The sequence below is a fragment of the Polyodon spathula genome, chromosome 18 (genome assembly GCF_017654505.1).
Source record: "Polyodon spathula isolate WHYD16114869_AA chromosome 18, ASM1765450v1, whole genome shotgun sequence".
Taxonomy (NCBI): Eukaryota; Metazoa; Chordata; class Actinopteri; order Acipenseriformes; family Polyodontidae; genus Polyodon; species Polyodon spathula.
In genome coordinates, this window is record NC_054551.1 from 16,205,042 (window position 1) to 16,226,356 (window position 21,315).

At 43.5% G+C, this 21,315-nt stretch overlaps 1 protein-coding gene across 8 annotated transcripts in view; it reads right to left on the reverse strand.

The window, feature by feature from the left end:
• nfia (nuclear factor I/A) overlaps positions 1–20,915 on the reverse strand; it is a 367,146-nt gene extending 346,231 nt beyond the window's left edge. For 2 of the 8 annotated variants that reach the window (XM_041277574.1, XM_041277576.1), the window contains exon 1: positions 20,782–20,908. In XM_041277574.1, the coding sequence (XP_041133508.1) occupies positions 20,782–20,877 (96 nt within the window). In that variant the 5' untranslated portion in view covers positions 20,878–20,908. Of the gene's footprint in view, positions 1–20,781 lie in introns of all 8 variants that reach the window. The other 6 variants (XM_041277571.1, XM_041277572.1, XM_041277579.1 and 3 more) reach the window with 6 other exon arrangements.
• Between the last annotated feature and the right edge of the window lie 400 nt (positions 20,916–21,315).

A 21,315-nucleotide genomic window follows, 5' to 3' on the forward strand; every position in this document is an offset into this window, starting at 1 on the left:
CATTGGTTACAGCTCTCTCAGCGGCAGACCTATAACCATCCAAGATGGCAGACCAAAATCTTGTTCGACTGCACTGAGAAGTCAGGTTTAATTCTATATACTGTATGTCTATGGTCCATACAGCTGCCATTCTGGAATGAGGAGTCTGGGTGATGTGTCTGTTCTGAATTGGCTAGAACTTGCACCGACTCCCTCTAGCTCTCCTATAAAAGGAGCTGAGAGGTGAACGCAGGGTCGGACTGAGAGAAGAACAGAGCTGAACAGTAAAAGAGCTGAAGAGAGAAAGCGCTGAAGAGAAGGGAAAGCTGACTTGTAGAAGCATGAGCTGTGGCTGACAGCAGCTTTGTTAAAGCTATTATTAAGGCTAAATCTAATAAAGTTTAGCCTTGAAACCTTGTCTTGCGTCCTTCTTGACACTGCCACATAATGTACAGTTTCTCGAAAACAAAGACTGTTAGGAAAGGAAGCCTCCAATTAATTTCAACAGTCTTCCTCTTTCTTGAATCTGCATTGCAAGAATCCATTCCCAGCAGGAGGCTTGTTGCTAGGGAGCTGATGTCACTGCCTTGTGACTTTTGTTAGTGCATTGCTGCCACTCGTTGGCTAAAATAAAAACCTCTTCAGCAAGTGGGTATTTAATTTGCTTTGTGTTATTGTGCAAGGCGTGTGTATATGATAACATTACAATGTTATTGCATTGTTTTTAATTGTTTTGTATATTTTTGTTTGTGATGTGCAGTACGAAATAAAACGAACAGTAATTCTAAGTGAATTTGCCTATGTATATTGCACATAAGGCACGTGCAGTTAGACTGTAGGGGGACTGCGATATATCCAAATCTGTAGTATAGAGAAGGGAGATATAATGAGGGGTGGGTGTATTTCTTTTTTTTTAAATCAGAAGTGTTCTAATTTGAATGCAAGTCGTGCCTTTTTGTTTAACTATTACGCATAACCGTGTTTTTAGTTACTGGATCTTCTGAAAAAAAACACAAAAAAACCTAGTGTTTGTTCTTTATTTTGGGAAAAATAAAACGTCAATGCGTCGATTATCATTGATACATGCCTATACGATAATCAAATCCGAAATGAGGGTGCCGATTGCACCACTACTGTTCTGGAAATACTATTACCGGTACGTCATGATCAACTTTTACATCATACTGATACTTTCATTTTGAATTGACAGCCATGACTGGCGATGTGTGTTACTGACATACATGTTTCATTAATTAAATAGATATTCATGTCTTGTAATGTATAGTTGTACCAAATATCTTGGATGTACTGTACAAAGAACTTGTCTATGTGATGATGTATGTGTACTTCCTCTCATTGATTGATTTCATTAAGATTAGTATATGTTGAATATAAGACCCCGTTGACACTTGCGGTTTAGGCCGGCCCAGGGCCCCCTTATCTCTTGTGTGAACGGTCGAAAAATGTAAAGGCGGCCCTGGAACGGGTGAAATTTAGACCAGCTTTTTGATGCGGCCTAAAGTACCAATGCTGCCTCAGGGCCGGCCTATCTGCATGTGTGAACCCAACGCAGGCCCTGGGCCGGCCTTAACGCGTCAATGTGGTGACGGAGTTCAAACCACTCCCCTACTAGGTCGAGCGTAGTAGATCAAAGAATATCGGTTTAAGAAGAAGCAACTGGGACGATGCAGAAGTTAACCCTTAGCGGTCCATTTATTCAGCGCTTGTGAAGCTTTCACAAGCGCTGTTTTAATTTTGTTTTTCAGAGTAAAACAGGTTTCAATCACAAAAGGACAGCTTTGCATCTCTAGCCAAACCTCACCCCTGAGGTTTTTAGAACAGGGTCTTCCCCTCCTCCTGTGTTTGCTGTATTTTTCACATACCTCTTTATAGACATAGATAATGGTAAATCCTCTCCCAATCACTAATTTTATCACCAAACTCCTCAATAATGAGATCCAAGTCATTATTTTATTACTATAACTTACTATTACTATACTTAGCAGCAGGCCAGAGATAAACCCACCACGGATCTTGGATTTTAGGGGACCTACAGTGATCTTCAGCCCGGAAAATAGCAATGGGGAGTGTTAAGTATTTCTTCATCTTACAGCTTTCATTAAAACGATAAAACGTGTGTGTGTGTGTGTGTGTGTGTTTATATATATAAATTAAGAAAAAAAATTAAGAGACCACTGCAAATTTTTCTTAAATCAGCATACACTCTACGTGTATGGCAGTGTAACAGGGCGAGCAGCCCTGCACAGTGTTTATTTTAGAACGGGGTCTTCCCCTCCTCCCCTGTGTTATTTTGTATTTGTTTATTGTTTAATGTTTGTTTATAGATGACGGCGATCCGCCATGTGTTTTGTTTATTATTTTGTATGACGGCGTAGCCGTGCATTTTTGTGTTATTGTTTTAAAAATATATTTGTTTATAAATGATGGCGAACCGCCATGCATTTTGTTTTGCAGTGTGGATGGGAAGCCCCATCCATCTTATTAAAACCCATGCAGAAGGTGACCATCTCCCGAATGAAGTGATTAATTTATTGCTAATCGGGAGATGGTCACCTGTATAAAAAGCCTGCAGCTCTCCATGTTCGAGGAAGGTGTGTTCGGAAGTGGAGAACGGGAGAGCGAGAGGCGAGAGAGAGATTTAAAAAAAGAAAATAAGGATCAGTGAAGGCAGTTGCTCTGTCTAACCTTAGCATTTATTTTGTGTTCATGATTTATTCTGTTTAATTGTTTTATTTGTGCTCTGTGACAAAGTGTTTATTTTTGTTCAAATATTTTATTTATTTATTATTTTTTGTTAATTAATAAAATGGCACATGCGCCACTGCACCATACCTCTGTTCTGGTTTTGCTTCCTTCTGGTCTGGGTCAAGGCAACGCCGTCTCTGTGACAGGCAGCCATTCCATTCTACTGAATGAGGTACTGATTAGGGGATCACCTGAACCAAATCTTATTTAATGAGGAAAAGTATAAAAACCACTCCTGTGGTCATCACTGTCCTCTTGCAATAGGACCAGCTGGATGGCAAAACAGTGCTAGTAGTACCTCAAAAGTAATTGGAATCAAAAAATAACTATTGACCATGCCCAAAGAGTTAAAAAGGAAAGTTTTGAGTGAGGAAAAGAAGGGTTCAATTCTCGCTTTACTGGCAGAGGGATACAGTGAGCGTCGGGTTGCTTCCATCCTTAAAATTTCAAAGACGGCGGTTCATAAGTACAAGGTCAGGCAGCACACATTGGGGACAACAAAGCTACAGACCGGCAGAGGGCGAAAACAACTCTCCACTGACCGGGATGACCACCAACTCATTCGAATGTCACTCAGCAACCATAGGATGACATCAAGTGACATACAAAAAGAATGGCAAATGGCAGCTGGGGTGAAGTGCACAGCGAGGACGGTTCGAAACAGGCTCCTAGGAGCAGGGCTGAAGTCGTGCAAAGCTAGAAAAAAGCCCTTCATCAACGAGAAGCAAAGAAGAGCCAGGCTGAGGTTTGCAAAAGACTATAAAGATTGGACCATAGATGACTGGAGTAATGTCATATTCTCTGATGAGTCCAATTTTCAGCTTTGCCCAACACCTGGTTGTCTAATGGTTAGACGGAGACCTGGAGAGGCCTACAAGCCACAGTGTCTGTGAAATGTGGTGGAGGATCGGTGATGATCTGGGGGTGCTTCAGCAAGGCTGGAATCAGGCAGATTTGTCTTTGTGAAGGACGCATGAATCAAGCCAAGTACAAGGTTGTCCTGGAAGATAACGTGCTTCCTTCTGCTCTGACAATGTTCCCCAACTCTGAGGATTGGTTTTTCCAGCAGGACAATGCTCCATGCCACACAGCCAGGTCAATCAAGGTGTGGATGGAGGACCACCAGATCAAGACCCTGTCATGGCCAGCCCAATCTCCAGACCTGAACCCCACTGAAAACCTCTGGAATGTTATCAAGAGGAAGATGGATGGTCACAAGCCATCAAACAAAGCCGAGCTGCTTGAATTTTTGCACCAGCAGTGGCATAAAGTCACCCAACATCAATGTGAAAGACTGGTGGAGAGCATGCCAAGACACACGAAAGCTGTGCTTGAAAATCAGGGTTATTCCACCAAATATTGATTTCTGAACTCTTCCTAAGTTAAAACATTAGTATTGTGTTGTTTAAAAATGAATATGAACTTATTTTCTTTGCATTATTCAAGGTCTGACAACACTGCATCTTTTTTGTTATTTTGACCAGTTGTCATTTTCTGCAAATAAATGCTGTAAATGACAATATTTTTATTTGGAATTTGGGAGAAATGTTGTCAGTAGTTTATGGAATAAAACAAAAATGTTCATTTTACCCAAACACATACCTATAAATAGTAAAACCAGAGAAACTGATAATTTTGCAGTGGTCTCTTAATTTTTTCCAGAGCTGTATATATATCTATATCTATATATATATACTATATCTATCTATCTATCTATATATATATATATATATATATATATATATATATATATTATATATATATATATATATATATATATATATTTCAGATTGTAGCTAAGATTGTAAATCTCAATATTGATAAATAATGCATACGACGTTGCATATTCAGTCACTATTAATATAATAATCTGTATTGTGATTAATGTAACGTACACGTCCTTGTTTGCTGCATTTACACCAGATCCAACACGATCGCTTCTTTCCACAGTAACTGACTGCACTGTCAACACACGTCTTTATCGTATCTTATGCAATAAGTACAGTACCAACAGTCTTGCAAAAAAATAAGACAGCCATATTTACGTTTGCAAGTTTCCCAGCTCAATCTTATGTTGACTTCCGGGAATGCGGTGTTACGTCAGTGTTTATATTCCCGACAAGCACTTCGCCTTCACTTTGGCTTCCTTTTTAGCCACACATGTGAATGCACTCAGGCCCCCTAAAACCTCAACTGTGAACGGAAATTTGAGGCAGCCCAGAGACGGCCCAAGCCCGGCTCAGTAAGTGTGAATGGGGTCTAAGTCATTTCATGTACGGGGCCGAGCTTGGCCTCAGTACCGTAGTGATGTCAGACTTTATCTAAATCGTAGTGGTGTGACCATCACCATAACTCAGTGTGATACATCTCATTTCATGTTAGAAAATGACAGTGACGGTGTGAGGTAGTTAGGTGTGAGAGGGGGGATCTATACAAGGTTTTCATGTTCGATACCGGTTTGGCCAACGGATCTTAAAATCATGACTCTAGTACTTATGTTTTTATATCTTATATATATATATATATATATATATAGATATAATAAGAGTAAATAAACATGATTTAGATCTTTCATTTATTTTTATTATCATGTAATCAAAGAAACTACAAAATCATGTCACAAAAGTCTACCAGAAGCCATAATAGTGGTGTAATATTTCATGTTAGATTTCAAAATTACACATTTTTCAATTGTCAGTTTTCCGTTTATGGAAAACTTACAAAGCAGTACGTAATTCAATATATTAACATAACGTTATTCTGCAGATTTAATTTGACTTTATAAAGGACAATTAATTAATTCTATAGGGTGATGCAAAACCTTTAGCCACAGCTGTACATGCTCACAGTTCAGAAAATTAATCAGTCCAGTGATTATCCTCCCTTCTTTCGTCTTTCAGTTTAATTGTAGCTCTGGCAAAGGTGACTGCTGCAATCTGGCCTCCAGAAGTGTTGCCATTGGATTCCCATGTTCTCTGTGCAAATACAAATCAAGGATTTGGGGTTGCACCATGTTCTTTTGAGATTAAGGTTTATCGTTGGGATTTAATGTTTCAGAAATGAAAACAATTGAAAGAAATACTAAAAGAAACCTAATAAATGACCAGCATTTGAGCTAGAGGTCTTCACTGAAGACTCCTCTAATTCCAACACAAGTATCTCATAATTTTACAATTTACTTTAAATTTAAACAAGACATTTATTGTGGCCCTGCCTCAGATTTTGACTCATCCTCTGATTCTATGTAGCCCTGTCAGTTGTTGATGTCAATTTTTAAAAGCAACATGTTTTTATTTGATTTTAAACAACACAATTGCCTGATATTTTGGGTAATTGTGGGGGATTAAAATTAGGTTTTATAAAAACTATATATAATGTTTCACTCCTCATTATTACTTTTTTTTTTAAACTAAGCTTTGTGTCTTCTGTATAAAAATATTTTTTCCTTCCCACTGCATTTATTGTTTGTTGTTTGTACATGCAGCCGTGACCTAACAGCAGACCGCCAACTGACTTTCCCCTGCCACGTTCGGTGTGAACAGTGGTCTGCTGGGACTGCAGAGCGGCACACATGGAGGCGGCATGCTCGCTGCATCTGGTGTGAATGCCTCTTTAGAGGGAATGCTGATCAGACATTTCCGTGTGATAAACATGGCTAAAAATATATACATATAGGTGCCCAATGAGCCAAGTTGTAATATTGATGAATAGTAAATTAATAACAATATTAAATATGCATACATACTGTAAAATATACTTTTTATTTAATCAAAGTACAGTTGTATATTCTGTTGTAAGAAAAAAAAACACAAAAATTGTGTTTTTGTTTTGCAACTTAAATAAAATTTGTGTCCCCAAACGCGACCGCAACTTGTTTTTCCACCGATACTGAACATCTCATCTGTGTGTTTTGGTACTCCAGGAAAGGTCTCAGTAAATGACAAAGACGCATATACGACTCTGTGAAAGGGGTGTGGGTAATTCACTGACCAGGAGACAGACAGGTGTATTCGGGAAACACCACACAGGTGCCCAGTTTTATTTTAGACAAGTTATTTTTTTTTTTTTCTTTCTCTCCGGCAGAGGGCACTGTTGACCGTGGGCTGCCTATCAACGATGATAGACAGCACCACGGAAATACCACAGCTGGTACACGAACCGCAAACGCACTCGCAGGTGCTCAAAGAAATAATAATGAAAACAGAAGGCGAAAACAACAAGGGAAAATAAAACAGTAATAAAACTACAAATAAAAGGTGCTGCACTCGGCAGCGTTATCCCGGTCGCCGCTACCCGCACGACCCGGATCACCGTCCTACTCTGTCGGCTATCTAGCCTGCTCTTTTGCAATACGCCGGGGTCTGCCCAAGGGTTCCCCGCTCTCTCTCTCTGTCTCGCTGATTCCCGGTCCCGAATCCAAGTGTCCGCACCCTTAGCGCGTCTAAGTGGGCAGACCTGAGGAAACAACAGAGCGTTATTTTATAGGACCGACAATCACCCAAGACCCGCCTCTCGGCCATTCAGAGAGGGGGAAAGTCCACACTCACACTTTCCCACCTCCCCGTGTCACTGCCATGACTCACAGGCGGTTGTTGGGCGACTGCCGCCCTCTTCCTGCAGCCCGTGAACACGCCAGCAGAGTCAGCACAGATCTCTCCCTGTTACATATCCTTCCCCTCAGAATGACACCACCGGTTCATTCGAAAATCCTACACCCCCATGCCTTCCCGAGAGAAAAAGTCTGCGTTTTGATGCAGCTTTCCTGCTCGGTGGACTACCCTGAAGGCATAGGGCTGCAAGGCCAAGTACCACCGCGTGATTCTGGCGTTGCTATCTTTCATCCGGTGAAGCCATGCTAAGGGGGCATGATCTGTAACCAGGGTGAAGTGTCGCCCCAGGAGGTAGTACCGGAGTGACTCGACTGCCCATTTTACCGCGAGACACTCCTTCTCGATGGTGCTATAATTTTTCTCGCGGGGAAGGAGCTTCCTGCTGATATACAGGACTGGGTGCTCGCTTCCCCGAACCTCCTGCGACAACACTGCCCCGAGACCTGTCTCTGACGCATCCGTCTGCAGGGTGAACCTCTTACCAAAATCCGGGCTGCATAGTACTGGCTTACTACACAGCCTCCGCTTCAAGGCGAGAAAGGCCCTCTGGCACGACTCCGTCCACTGAACCGTATTTGGGGCAGCCTTCCGGGTGAGGTCTGTCAAGGGAGCAGCGAGCGTAGCGAAACTCGGGATGAACTTTCTATAATAGCCCGCTAGTCCCAAGAAAGAGCGCACCTGGGTTTTGGTTGTAGGAACCGGCCAGTCAGCCAAGGCTTTCACCTTAGCAACTAGCGGTCTGATCTGGCCGCCCCCTACTCGATACCCCAAATACTCCGACTCACTCTTCCCAATGGCACACTTCTTTGGGTTAGCAGTGAGCCCCGCCTCCCGCAAGGATTGCAGCACCGCCGCTACCTTACACAGATGACTCGGCCAATCCTCACTGTGGATAACCACGTCATCTATGTAAGCAGCGGCGTACTGCTGATGGGGCCGCAAGATGCGATCCATCATCCGCTGGAAAGTGGCGGGGGCTCCGTGCAACCCAAAGGGCATGGTCCTGAATTGGTACAACCCGAAGGGAGTCGAAAACGCCGTCCTCTCTCTAGATTCCGGAGTCAGGGGTATCTGCCAGTACCCCTTCGTTAAATCCAGTGTCGTCATAAAATGAGCCGTGCCTAGACGCTCCAGCAACTCATCTACTCGGGGCATCGGATAAGCGTCAAATTTCGATTTCTCATTGATTCGTCTGAAATCAATGCAAAATCGAGTTGACCCGTCTGGCTTATCGACTAAAACGATCGGACTGTTCCAGTCACTTTGGGACTCTTCTATTACCCCCAGTCTCAGCATTTCGTCAATTTCCGCTTTTATTACCTGTCTTTTACGCTCAGGTATACGGTACGGCCTCTGGCGAACTAGCGCCCCCGGCTCAATATCAATGTGATGATGGGCTACTCGAGTCTGCCCCGGGACTGAAGAGAACACGTCAGGAAACTCCGCCACCAGACCGTGAGCCTGACATTTCTGCGTTGGTGTCAGATTCTCTGCAATCTGTACCGATCCTTTTCTTGCCAACACAGAAAGATCAGGTCCCAGGTCCGTGACGTCATCTGCATGCGCCACTAACAACGCCTCTGGCTGTAACCAAGGCTTTAAAAGATTGATATGGTAAATGTGTTTCTCTGTCCGTCGCTCCGGCTGGCAGATCTCATAGTCCACCTTCCCAACCTGGCGTGTAACCTCAAAGGGTCCTTGCCACTTAGCCAAGAGTTTCGACTCAGAACTGGGTAATAAAAGAAGTACCTTATCCCCCGGTTGAAATGTGCGCAACCGGGCTCCTCGGTTATACTGTGTCTCCTGTCTGTGCTGTGCCTGCTGCAAATTGTCATGCGCCCATTTCCCAACAGACTCAAGACGTTTGCGCAGGTCCAACACATACCGGACGGTATTGGTCGAATTGTCCTGCTGCTCCTCCCACATCTCTCTGACCAGATCGAGCACGCCCCGGGGTCTCCGCCCATACAGCAGCTCGAATGGTGAAAACCCCGTAGAAGCCTGGGGAACCTCTCTGATCGCAAAGAGAAGGGGAGGAATCAGCTGGTCCCAGTAACGCACATCACTACGAATAAATCTGCGCAACATGTTCTTAAGGGTCTTATTAAAGCGTTCCACCAAACCGTCTGTCTGAGGATGAAACACAGAGGTCCTAATGGTCTTAATTCCCAAAAGCTTACATGTTCCGCGGATTAGCCGGGACATAAAATTGGTGCCTTGATCGGTTAGTATCTCTTTGGGAATCCCCACCCGGGAGAAAACCTTCACAAGCTCGTTGGCAACAGACTTAGCGGACATAGATCGGAGGGGAATTGCCTCTGGATAACGCGTAGCGTAATCCAGAATGACAAGTAGGTGGGTGTATCCTGCCGCACTCCTTTCTAGTGGCCCAACTATGTCCATCCCAATACGCTCAAACGGAGCTTCCACTAGGGGCAAAGGCACCAGAGGGGCTCGTGGAACGGCTCTAGGGCTGGCCTTCTGACATTCCCCACAACGCTCACAAAACCGCTTAACATCGCCATCCAGCCCCAGCCAGAAGAACCGTGACACAAGCCTTGCTTTAGTTTTATCCCTTCCCAAATGACCAGACAGGGGAATAGCGTGAGCCAGCTGCAACAAATCCTCCTTAAAGGGCTGAGGAATGAGCAACTGATGACGCACTTCACCGGTCTGGGGTAATTTATCAACACGGTACAGTAGGTCTCGATCAATTTCAAAGTGGGGGTACGTGGCGGCGCGTCTGGGCTCGACCACCCGACCATTAACCACCGCTGCTTGGTCAAAGAGCCTGCCCAGCACGTCGTCACGCCCTTGCTCGAGTCGGAAGTCACGGGAGCGAGCTAAGAAATCAGCTCCCATGGCTTCCAACTCGGGGTCAGGTCGGTCCCGAGCAGAGGCAGCCGAGCCAGACCCCTGCGCTGGCTCCGCGACCTCCCCCCCGGACTCTTCACCAACCGCCCCCACCTGAAACTTCTCCGACTCCCTCCATTGCCAGCCCTCATTCTTAGCGATCCGACGCTCCCGTTTAGTTTTACGGGGTTTAAATCTATGGCAAAACCATTCTGGATCGCGAAAGGGAAAAATCTCTCCAATTACTTCCTCTTTCTTAGCCAATAAAGAAGACGGGGCTGTCAGAGCAGCCAACCAATCTTTAAACTGCTCACAGTCCCGTCCCAGAACTACTGGTACCGGCAATCGAGGACATAATCCTACCTGCACCTGCGTCACCTGCTGGCCAATAGTCATACACACATTTATCTTGGGATAGGAGCGGACATCCCCATGAATACATTTAATATGCACCCGTCCCAATATACGTTTATGCCCCGGTGAGATTAGGCTCTCCTGTACTAGAGACTGACCACACCCTGAATCCAGGAGAGCCTGGGTTTTTGTACCATCCACTGTCACAGGAATAACAAAACCCGTGTGCTGAAGCGACTGAGGTAATTGAACGTGCCTACCTGGTCGGCTGAGGTCACACTCCATCACGGGGCAGTCCCGGGAGAGGTGGCCCACCTCCCTGCACGTCCAACACCTCGGTGGGCTGGTTTCTCTCCCCGAAGTTTTGGAAAGAGGGGAAAACACTGGAGCCATAAAAGGGGCCCGCCGATAAGGCGTCCGCGCGAGACCCCGGTCCGACACTGCAGCAGCCCGTGGGTATCCCCACCCTGCCCCAGTTCCCGGGCCGGGAGCTCCCGCCGACACCCCCCGACCAAATCCTGGACTACCCCTTCCCCCCAGTCCCTTCGCCCTTTCCGGGGCCAGTTGAGGGGACGATCCAGTAGCCACACTCCTCCCGGGCAGTTTCGCAGGCGTTGGCTCCGCTGCCTGGTACTGCTCGGCCAGTTCGACCGCCCGGTCCAGCGTGTCCGGCGCCTGCCGCTGGACCCACAGCCGAGGTCCCGGGGCTAGACACTCCAGGAAGCGCTCCACCACGATCATTTCCACCACCCTGGCTTTGGTGTTTAGGTCAGGATTCAACCAACCCAGGGCGTAATCCTTCAGACGGTGGGCGATGGCTCGTGGGTGCTCCCCTGCCGCAAACTGCTCCTCCCGGAATTTCTTCCGGTAGCCCTCCGGTGTGGCCCCCACACGGTTTAGGATGGCTGCCTTCAGCCGAGGGTAATCCAACATGTGCTCCGGGGACAGCGTCCTCGCAGCTGCTTGAGCCTCCCCGGTGAGTTGGGGCAACACATAGCTAGCCCACTGGGCTTGGGGCCATCCGGCCGAGATCGCCATAGCCTCGAACACCTCCAAGTAGGCGTCCGGTCGATCCTCGGCCGTCATTTTGGTGGGTCTCTGGATGGAGTGGTCTGGAGCTGCGGGTCTAGCCGCCCCCTGCACTGCCGCGGTGAGCGTCTGGCGCAGGAGGTCCATCATTGCGGCAAACTGGGTCGCATCCATCGCTAGTCTGCTCCTTCTGTAGCTGCACTGCTTGGGGCAGTGCCAGTGAATCCCACTTCTGACACCACGTGTGGAAGGGGTGTGGGTAATTCACTGACCAGGAGACAGACAGGTGTATTCGGAAAACACCACACAGGTGCCCAGTTTTATTTTAGACAAGTTATTTTTTTTTTTTTCTTTCTCTCCGGCAGAGGGCACTGTTGACCGTGGGCTGCCTATCAACGATGATAGACAGCACCACGGAAATACCACAGCTGGTACACGAACCGCAAACGCACTCGCAGGTGCTCAAAGAAATAATAATGAAAACAGAAGGCGAAAACAACAAGGGAAAATAAAACAGTAATAAAACTACAAATAAAAGGTGCTGCACTCGGCAGCGTTATCCCGGTCGCCGCTACCCGCACGACCCGGATCACCGTCCTACTCTGTCGGCTATCTAGCCTGCTCTTTTGCAATACGCCGGGGTCTGCCCAAGGGTTCCCCGCTCTCTCTCTCTGTCTCGCTGATTCCCGGTCCCGAATCCAAGTGTCCGCACCCTTAGCGCGTCTAAGTGGGCAGACCTGAGGAAACAACAGAGCGTTATTTTATAGGACCGACAATCACCCAAGACCCGCCTCTCGGCCATTCAGAGAGGGGGAAAGTCCACACTCACACTTTCCCACCTCCCCGTGTCACTGCCATGACTCACAGGCGGTTGTTGGGCGACTGCCGCCCTCTTCCTGCAGCCCGTGAACACGCCAGCAGAGTCAGCACAGATCTCTCCCTGTTACAGACTCCTTAGACATGTACATTTTTATCCAGTAATTTGGAGACCGCTCAAGTCGTTCCCACCAGCCTTCTGGTCGGAAGATCGCCCAGAGGTTTCAGCCTACCGTCATGGTACAGCAGATCGTCACCACTGTATATTAGCAGTGCAGAAAAGCTAAATGGCATCTCCGTTGGTTTTGCAGAAAAGAAAGAGCATAGCTGTGCTTGATGAGCTCTCGATCGATTACGTACTGTACTTTCTTTCAAAAACATAAACAAAAACACAGCCTCCATGCTGCCGCCACCCAAACCTATCGAATGTTGTATAACGGTGGTTCGAGTTCAGCTGTTAGTTTAATCAGCGAGAGCACTCACTTCAGTAATGAATGGCAACAACAAATAAACACAGTGAGTGTAGTTTGTTAATACAGTTGTCGCGCTAACCGCAGTGTGTGTGTACGAGGCCTTAGTCTGGTTGTTCTTCTCTGGAATCTCTCCAAGGCCACACTGTTCTTTTCCTAAATGGAGAAAGACCAACCAAGATTTACCAAATGAGATCTGCTTCACTGAAGACATTGAAAAAGACTCATTGGGTCTATTGTTTATTGTTAGTATTTCTAAGTTGAGCAAGAATGAGTGTTATAGTTATATAGAAAATATCTAGGGTTAAATGTTTGTGTTACTTTGAGATATATTTGGGTTACAGTAACTAAAAAACAAAAGCTGTTTAAAATGTAGGGTTCAATCTGAACTTCATGTCAAGGAAGCTACACCTGCTGTTTCTGAAGATGTTCTCATACTCTAAGTCTGAGCAGCTTATTAGCACACCTGGCTTGATGCTGTTAAATAAAACCACATTCAATGCTTGCCCTATAGCAGGAGGTGTCAGCCTTGGTTCTTTTCTTCCTTTGAAAGACAGACACATGTGCCTGTCCAGGTCTTTTGCAGAAGCATCAAGCTTAAATCATTAGCGCTCGATCTCTAATGCAACAATATTTCAGAATCCTTTAGAAACAGACAGTGTAGCCTTGGAGAGAGATATAAATAGAGGCATAGGGAATCTAATTTATTGAAATTCTAATGTCTTTAAAATCTTAACAGGAGTTAACAAAGTTAACCCTGACTAATACTTTAAGCACAGCACAGAAACCAGAACCAGATAGCACAGTTGTAAATTAAGTGTAGAGAGACTTGGGACAGAAGCTGAGGGTATTGAATGGGTTACCTAGTCGTGTTGTTGATACTGGTTAGTTGGGATCCTTTAAGACCATATTTGACAAAGGCATTGGATGAATATTGAGGAACTTGTTCAATCATTTTTTTATGTTCATATCATCTTATCAGTAAACCAGAGGACAGTTAGTTAACCAGGGGTTTTAAAAAGCATGGAATAAAACAAAGAACAAACACAGACTAAAAAGATCATTCATTTTAAAGAAGTTTATTCCTCTGCTCCATTAAGAACACAATTCAGTTCTGTTGAAATCGAATGTATTTATCTGTACTTGGCTCATACTACCAGGCTGATTAGAACAAGCAGAGGATTCTTTTCAAAGCCAGCCAAGCAAAAAAACAGGTGTATTTGTATTACCGAGCCAATTGAAATATCTCTGGTATTTTATAGACAAAAGTCAATTCACAAATATCACATTGCCCTGAAATGAAAAACATTCAAACAGAAAAAAAAAACTTTATTGTATAGAATGATGTATCCTTATTTAAAGTCTATATCATAAAACACAACTTATAGGCTTTGCACAAAAATGTTCGTGCTACCACAGGTGTATTCCTTCTGCTCACTTTGACAACGCTTAATCAGAACAGGTGCAAACTTTCTTTAACATGGCAATTTCCTGTGACAAACTTGTGGTAGTTGCCTGTTTGCCAAATATGCACCTTCACTAGCAATACTTTTTTAAAAGTCAAAACTAAAGTCTTTTGTTTTCAGATTTTTACTTGCCTGTAAATATGCAGTTGTTGGACCTGAATGGATAAGGTAGAATGTCTAGAAATTGCAATTGTATTGTAATCCTGTAGGAAACTGTTTATCACATTTTAATTGATTCAATTGATTTAACTGAAAAATTGCTGTCTGCAGATTTCTTTTGAATCTTTAAGTAGTAGAAAGGCACTGGGAACGAATTGAGAAACCTCATGTAAGTAGTTACACTTCTGTTTGTTTAATTTCACTGACAAATTAAAAGAAACATTTGAAAATGTCCAACGGCAGCCCACTTCCTCCACCCTCTGACAAGCAAGCAAAATAACACTTGTAATAGGGAACAGACAACAAGGTTTCTAAAAATAACACAGCTGCAAAAATTTCTCTTTTTTGACTGGATGTCATGTAATTGTTGAAATATTTTAAAGAATGTTTTTTATCTTTTGCGCCAAATGCTCTCTAATCTGATCTGGTGTTAGAGTGTAACTGCATGATGTTAAAGAATCCATTAGTTAAAGGAACAGAAATCTCTAAACTGTTGGTCCCTGTGTGACAAGGATCGCTGCAGGGGTGTGAGACCAGGAAATTAAACCAATTGCGGGGTGTAACTGAGACGCAATGGCGCCCAGCTTTTATTTAACAAAATAAAAAAAACTTTTAAACAAACACAAAATAAACGGCACGTGGGCCAAAATAAATGAACATGGAACACATAGTAACAAGTTGTATGCTGGTTGCAAAACCAACATACATAGCAATTGTTATATCCTGTAGCAACAGTTTTCACAACTCACCTTTTTTCCCACCTGTACACACTCCTCCATGCGGCCAAAGTTGCAGGTCTTTTATATTACGGCCGAGGGATTAATTGCCTATTAATTATCTTATTAACCCCTCAGCCACAGTATGCATGAGTTGCGTAGCTGCCAGCACATTCAATAATTATTTATCTGATCAGCCACGCATTTTCACGAGAGGTAATATATATATATATATATATGCCACACATGCCCCCCTTGTGCGCAGCACACATGGCCTTAATGGCCACCTCACCCCTTAAAGTTCCTCTGGCTGTGCAGACGGGAGCTGCAGGTAGTCTCCCTTTGGTGGTGGAGGCGAGACCAGCAGTTAGTCTCCTTCTATCTCTGGAAACTGGTGCAGCTGTCCCTCAGTCACTGGAGACTGGTATGGCTCCCTCTCTCGCGCTGGAGACAGCAGTGGGGCTTCTTCTCATGCTGGAGACAGCGGGGCTTCTCCCTCTCACACTGGAGACAGTGGGACTTCTCCCTCTTATGCTGGAGACAGCAACGGGGCTTCTCCCTCTCTCACGCTGGAGACAGCGGGGCTTCTCCCTCTCACACTGGAGACAGCAGCAGGGCTTCTCCCTCTCACACTGGAGACAGTGGGGCTTCTCCCTCTCACACTGGAGATAGTGGGGCTTCTCCCTCTCACACTGGAGACAGTGGAGCTTCTCCCTCTCACACTGGAGACAGCGGGGCTTCTCCCTCTCCCGCTGGAGACAGCAGCTGGGCTTCTCCCTCTCACACTGGAGACAGTGGAGCTTCTCCCTCTCACACTGGAGACAACGGGGCTTCTCCCTCTCCCGCTGGAGACAGCAGCGGGGCTTCTCCCTCTCACACTGGAGACAGCAGGGCTTCTCCCTCTCACACTGGAGAGAGTGGGGCTTCTCCCTCTCACACTGGAGACAGTGGGGCTTCTCCCTCTCACACTGGAAACAGTGGGGCTTCTCCCTCTCACACTGGAGACAGTGGGGCTTCTCCCTCACACTGGAAACAGTGGGGCTTCTCCCTCTCACACTGGAGACAGCAGCAGGGCTTTTCGCTCTTGTGCTGGAGACAGCAGCGGGGCTTCTTCTGGCGGCAAAGGCAGAGGCAGCAGGCAGTCTCCCTTTGGTGGCAAAGGTGGGAGCAGCGGGCAGTCTTCCCCCAGGTGCCACTTCACCCCTTCTTGCTCTTCAGCCCCAGTGGCAGGTTGTGAGGCCTTCACGTGGAACCAGTCTTCAGCTAAATCCACCTTGTTCCACCGGTAGCACTCCATCCAAAGGGGGTCTTTATATGGGCACACTTCCCACAGGTGTCCAAACTCCCCACATGCGCTGCACCACGGAACCCCTTCCTTTGCCAACCAGAGCTGTCTCTGGTCGAAGTCTTTCTTGCAGCCCATTTTATTTCCTTTTATTTACAATATTTTAAAAAATTATTGTTCTTTTTATTTTCTCTTTACAAACACCTTTCTTTTTTTTCTTCAAAAAATCTTAAAAAATAATTTTAAAAACGCCTGCAATACTCCCTGGACTGACTCGTGTAGGCAGTGATTTATCTGTAGGGGTGATGTCAAACCAGGAAATTAAATCTTCTCAATCATGCAAAACAGTAACACATAATGATGGCGCCATTTCCGTCTGTCTTACAGGGTTTTTCGTCGTTATACAGTTACAGAAAAACTAATACATATATATATATATATATATATATATATATATATATATATATACACACACACACACACACACACACCAAGGGGCAGGGCACCCAGCCACACCCTATTACTGACATATAAAGGGTTTTTAATGGGGACATGCAAAACTATAAAAAGCTCAAATTACATTGAAACAAGTGCAGTTAAAAAAAGCAGTACTGCTAACATTAATAGTATTTTTCAGAACTGTTATCTGTTTTTTTTTTAAATCTGTAGAGTAAAGTTTGGAGTAAAGGGAAAAAATATAAAAAGCTTAATTTAAAAAAAAAAAGTAGCATAAAGAAGATATTCTTTTTCAGAATGGTTGTCTATTTTTTTTTAAATCTGTCGGCAGCTATGTACTGTAAAATGCACAGACACTTAACGTTTAACATGCAGCTACTTAAAACAGCATTAGATTAATTGAATTGGAAATGAATCCCTGTTGACAACGCAAATGAAGCCCACCCCCCCCCCCCCCCCCCCCATGGTCTTATCTAGCCCCCCCCCCCCCCCCCCCCCCCCCGTTTTTGTTGATTTAACACATCCTATCCTGTGTTTTCAATTTCACTTCATTTACCAGACTATATTATCACTTCCCCTTAATGCACACCTGCTGGAACTCAGCTGGTCACAACGATTTCAACTTCATTAAATAAAGAAATTAGGGCTAGGGCTCTAGCAAAAAATGTTGATGACAAAAAAAATGGCAGGCCTATGTGGAGGAAGAGAAAAAAACGGAATCGAATCAAGTGCAGTTTTTTTTTTACAACATAATAAAAACTAAACTTGCATGGCTCACTGCTGGCTGGTGAGTCAGGAATAGGAGAAAGAGTCTTTGTGTGTAACTGCACCTTGCAAGCGTTCCTCTAAAAACACAGAATGAATCTCCCTCAATGAAACAAATCCCTGGCCCTCCAACGTAGCTGCCCTTGATTTGAAATTATTACGCTGACCCTGTTTTTAAGTACATAATCCTCTTTTAGTTATTATAACCTATTCAACCTTCACTGCAGCTGAACACACAAAGATATTGCATGGATTATTTTTTAATGTTAACTACTATAATTAAAAAAATAATAATAAAAAAATCAAACATATTAAAGCAAAATTTATTGCAATTGATCTCCAGCTGCTTTTTTTTATCCCTCCAACCGAAATTGAAACCAGCACAATAATAATAATGAAAATGAATGATATATTGTTGTAAACCATTCAGTAATAATTCTCATAGTATTTATAATCATAATAACTTTCATTAGCCCGCTCAGCCCAGGGCTGTACACCACCGACTTCCAACCGTGTTCATACAACACAAGATTAGTGAAATCAATGACTGGGATCGTCAGCGGGTTCAATACAATCTGGAAGACTGTTGAGAACATTTTCAGAACTCACCAAGGTGGAGGGAATAGTTTTACCATCTTCACATAAATAGTTGTTCAGTATTATCTTTTAAGATTTGTGTTACAGCACATGACACTTACAAGTATTATTTTATAAGAGATATTCTTTCAAAGTGCACAGAAATGTTAAACAAATGAATATGGTAAACATGTTCTATCTATCTATCTATCTATCTATCTATCTCTATCTATCTATCTATCTATCTATCTATCTATCTATCTATTTTCTATTTTTAGTTTTTATGTAACCTTTTGTGTGTGTTGGTGAGTGTGTGCCTGTTTAGGGCAAGGGCTTCTTAAAGTATTTTTGATTATATTTCTTCAGAGTTTTACCACAATAATTGGTAAATATCCATCACTAATTAGCCAAATAGTGTTAGCTCCAAGTAAATATGCTGCAATAATTGTTGGTACAGTAACACATAATGAATGGGTATGCATTCCAACGCTATCAAACTCGTTTTGAAATAAAATGTCTTTTAAAGGCACAAGGAGTCATTTAAAAGACCTTCAGAAATGCACTACGTTGTAGCAGATCCCCTTCACAACCGATACACATCTAATTATAAATTATTATTACATTCATCCATGTTGCATTAAACTCATATTTACAACAGCTTCACCATCAAGTAGACTTGTTATGTATGGGGTAGCCTATTTGTTTATTTAGCAGCAGCTACTACTGTAGTTATGTGGTACATTATAAAGTTCTTAGTTATAAATACAGTATGGCAGTAGGGTGTTAAGGGTAGTGAAAGCTGAATACGAGCTCTCATAACCTGTTTATTCAGCATAATAATTTGGTTTAATAAGTTGAGTTATGAAGCTTGTTAATACAACATATGTTATTAAAAAAACAAATGACTCTGGGCTTACAGATTGAATACTATTATTAGAAAAGCATTCTGATTAGCATTCAGGGTAGAATGATTAGGTTTTATAAATGAAAATATTCAGTTTAAATTTGACAGCTAAAATTTTGAATTGTTAATAAATATTGAAATACTTGTAATTTACAGAAATAAGTATCAGCATTAACAGTCTTAAAACACGTTGACATATTTTTAATCACAGACCTTAAAAAAACAAAAATTAACAGCAAAAGAAGCACACATTAACATAACACCACACCTACACTTCGCATGTACACATACACATTTACTTCTTGCACCTTAGTTACAAACTCACTGCCAGAATTCTGACAAATGACAAACACAATGTCAACTTTGTGAACAAACGCAAAACAAGAAAACACAGCTGTCAAAAAAGCCTAACAATGCTTCAGTCTATTATGTATTCAGCCAAACACTTCATCTGAATCATTAAATAAAAGTTTCAAATACATTTTTTGGGGGGATAGAAAAAACATCTTAACCACAATTTGGAGGTGGAAAGCCAACCAAAGCATTAAAAAAGTAGCAACAAGAATCAATTTGTAAACTTCCACCTTCACTCTTCCAGTCCCAGGAGAGTGAAGGGACAGCAGCACTACGCCAGCAGAGCACCTTCACAAAAAACACCATACTCAGAGACAACATATCCATCCGAAATAAAGCTCTCTTTTAAATGCATTCAGCAGCTTGGCATCTCTCCTTCACTAGTATCGACAAGCAAAGCAGAACACAGGAGAAGTTCACGGTCCATTTAACAGAAGAAGAATACAATCATTGTCCTCGGCATCTATTTTCCTTAGTTCTGGCAAAGCCTCGACTTGCAACAAGAATAATAATTACAGAAACAATTAAAGCTAACGGTTCAGTCCGTAACAGACAACATGCTAATGAACACAGTTATGAGTCTTTCTTCTTCCCGGCAGGACTCATTTGTATCTTCCGCCTACAGTTGACTATTGTGCATCCTCTCTCACTCTCTCTCTCACACTCTCTCTCTCTCTCCCTCTCCTTCTCCCCCTCTCTCTGCTCAATCTAGCAGCTACTTTATTTTCTTCTCCCCGTGCATCAGAAATGTCAAAGGTTATCTGGCCTCGCTGACCACAAAATGCAAGTTAATATACTCCATTCACTGGAACTTTTAATGTCAGCCGCAGTCACTAACAGCTTTTTAATGATGTGAGATACTCAGCACATGCCTTGGACTGGAATGACACATAAATTACCTTTTCCAGCATGCAAGACAACTTTTGCTAAGCAGAACACTTTGGAAAAAGTGCTTCATGAAGCAAACAGAATAAATATCCTAATAAAACAACTTTTTTTTTTTTTTTACTTTGTGTGTACTAGTAACAAGTGTGCTAATCACTGAATGGAGCCGTCTGCCTGTCATCTGGACAAAGGACAGGGAGAAGTGTGAGAGTGAATTAAAAACACCACCACAAAAAAAAAAAAAAAAAAAATGTTAATTTGGTAAAAGCCAGATACGTTTTGTGAAAGAGGGAGGGAAAGTCGAAAAGGGAAAAAAGCAGTCATAGCTGCCAACTTACCATCCACCAAGTCCTGGCTGAGATGTCGTAGCAGAGCTGCCACTTGATAGAGCCGTCGGAGGGTTTCCCTGCCATTATGCTGTCAGCAAGCTTCATCTGATGCTAACCTAACTCACGGGAGATAAGACACCTAATTGAGAAAACATTTGCACTGGCATGCTGGGCAACATGTAGCCCAGTCCATACCATATGGAATCATGGGTAAAAAAAAACCTCCTTGACAATGAACCAATCTCTCTCACAGACCCTGTGGCAAGGTGAATGAGAGACGAGGAGTCATCTGCTCCCAGAGCTGTCTTTAAAAAAAAAACTAGCAACGAAGCCGCTGCTCAACATCAAAGTGAGGCGTCTAAATGAGGGCTTCATCACTCATTTGACTCCGGACTGGAAGTTTTTTCTTTTTTGGAAGATCATTGCGATTTAATAGGACAAAGTCAGGTAGTGGACTGAGGGCTGGAACGCCACGGGCTATTAGCCTAACATTTCTGCATGACAGATGGAACTGCTTAAAGACTATCATGCAATGTTTGCTTT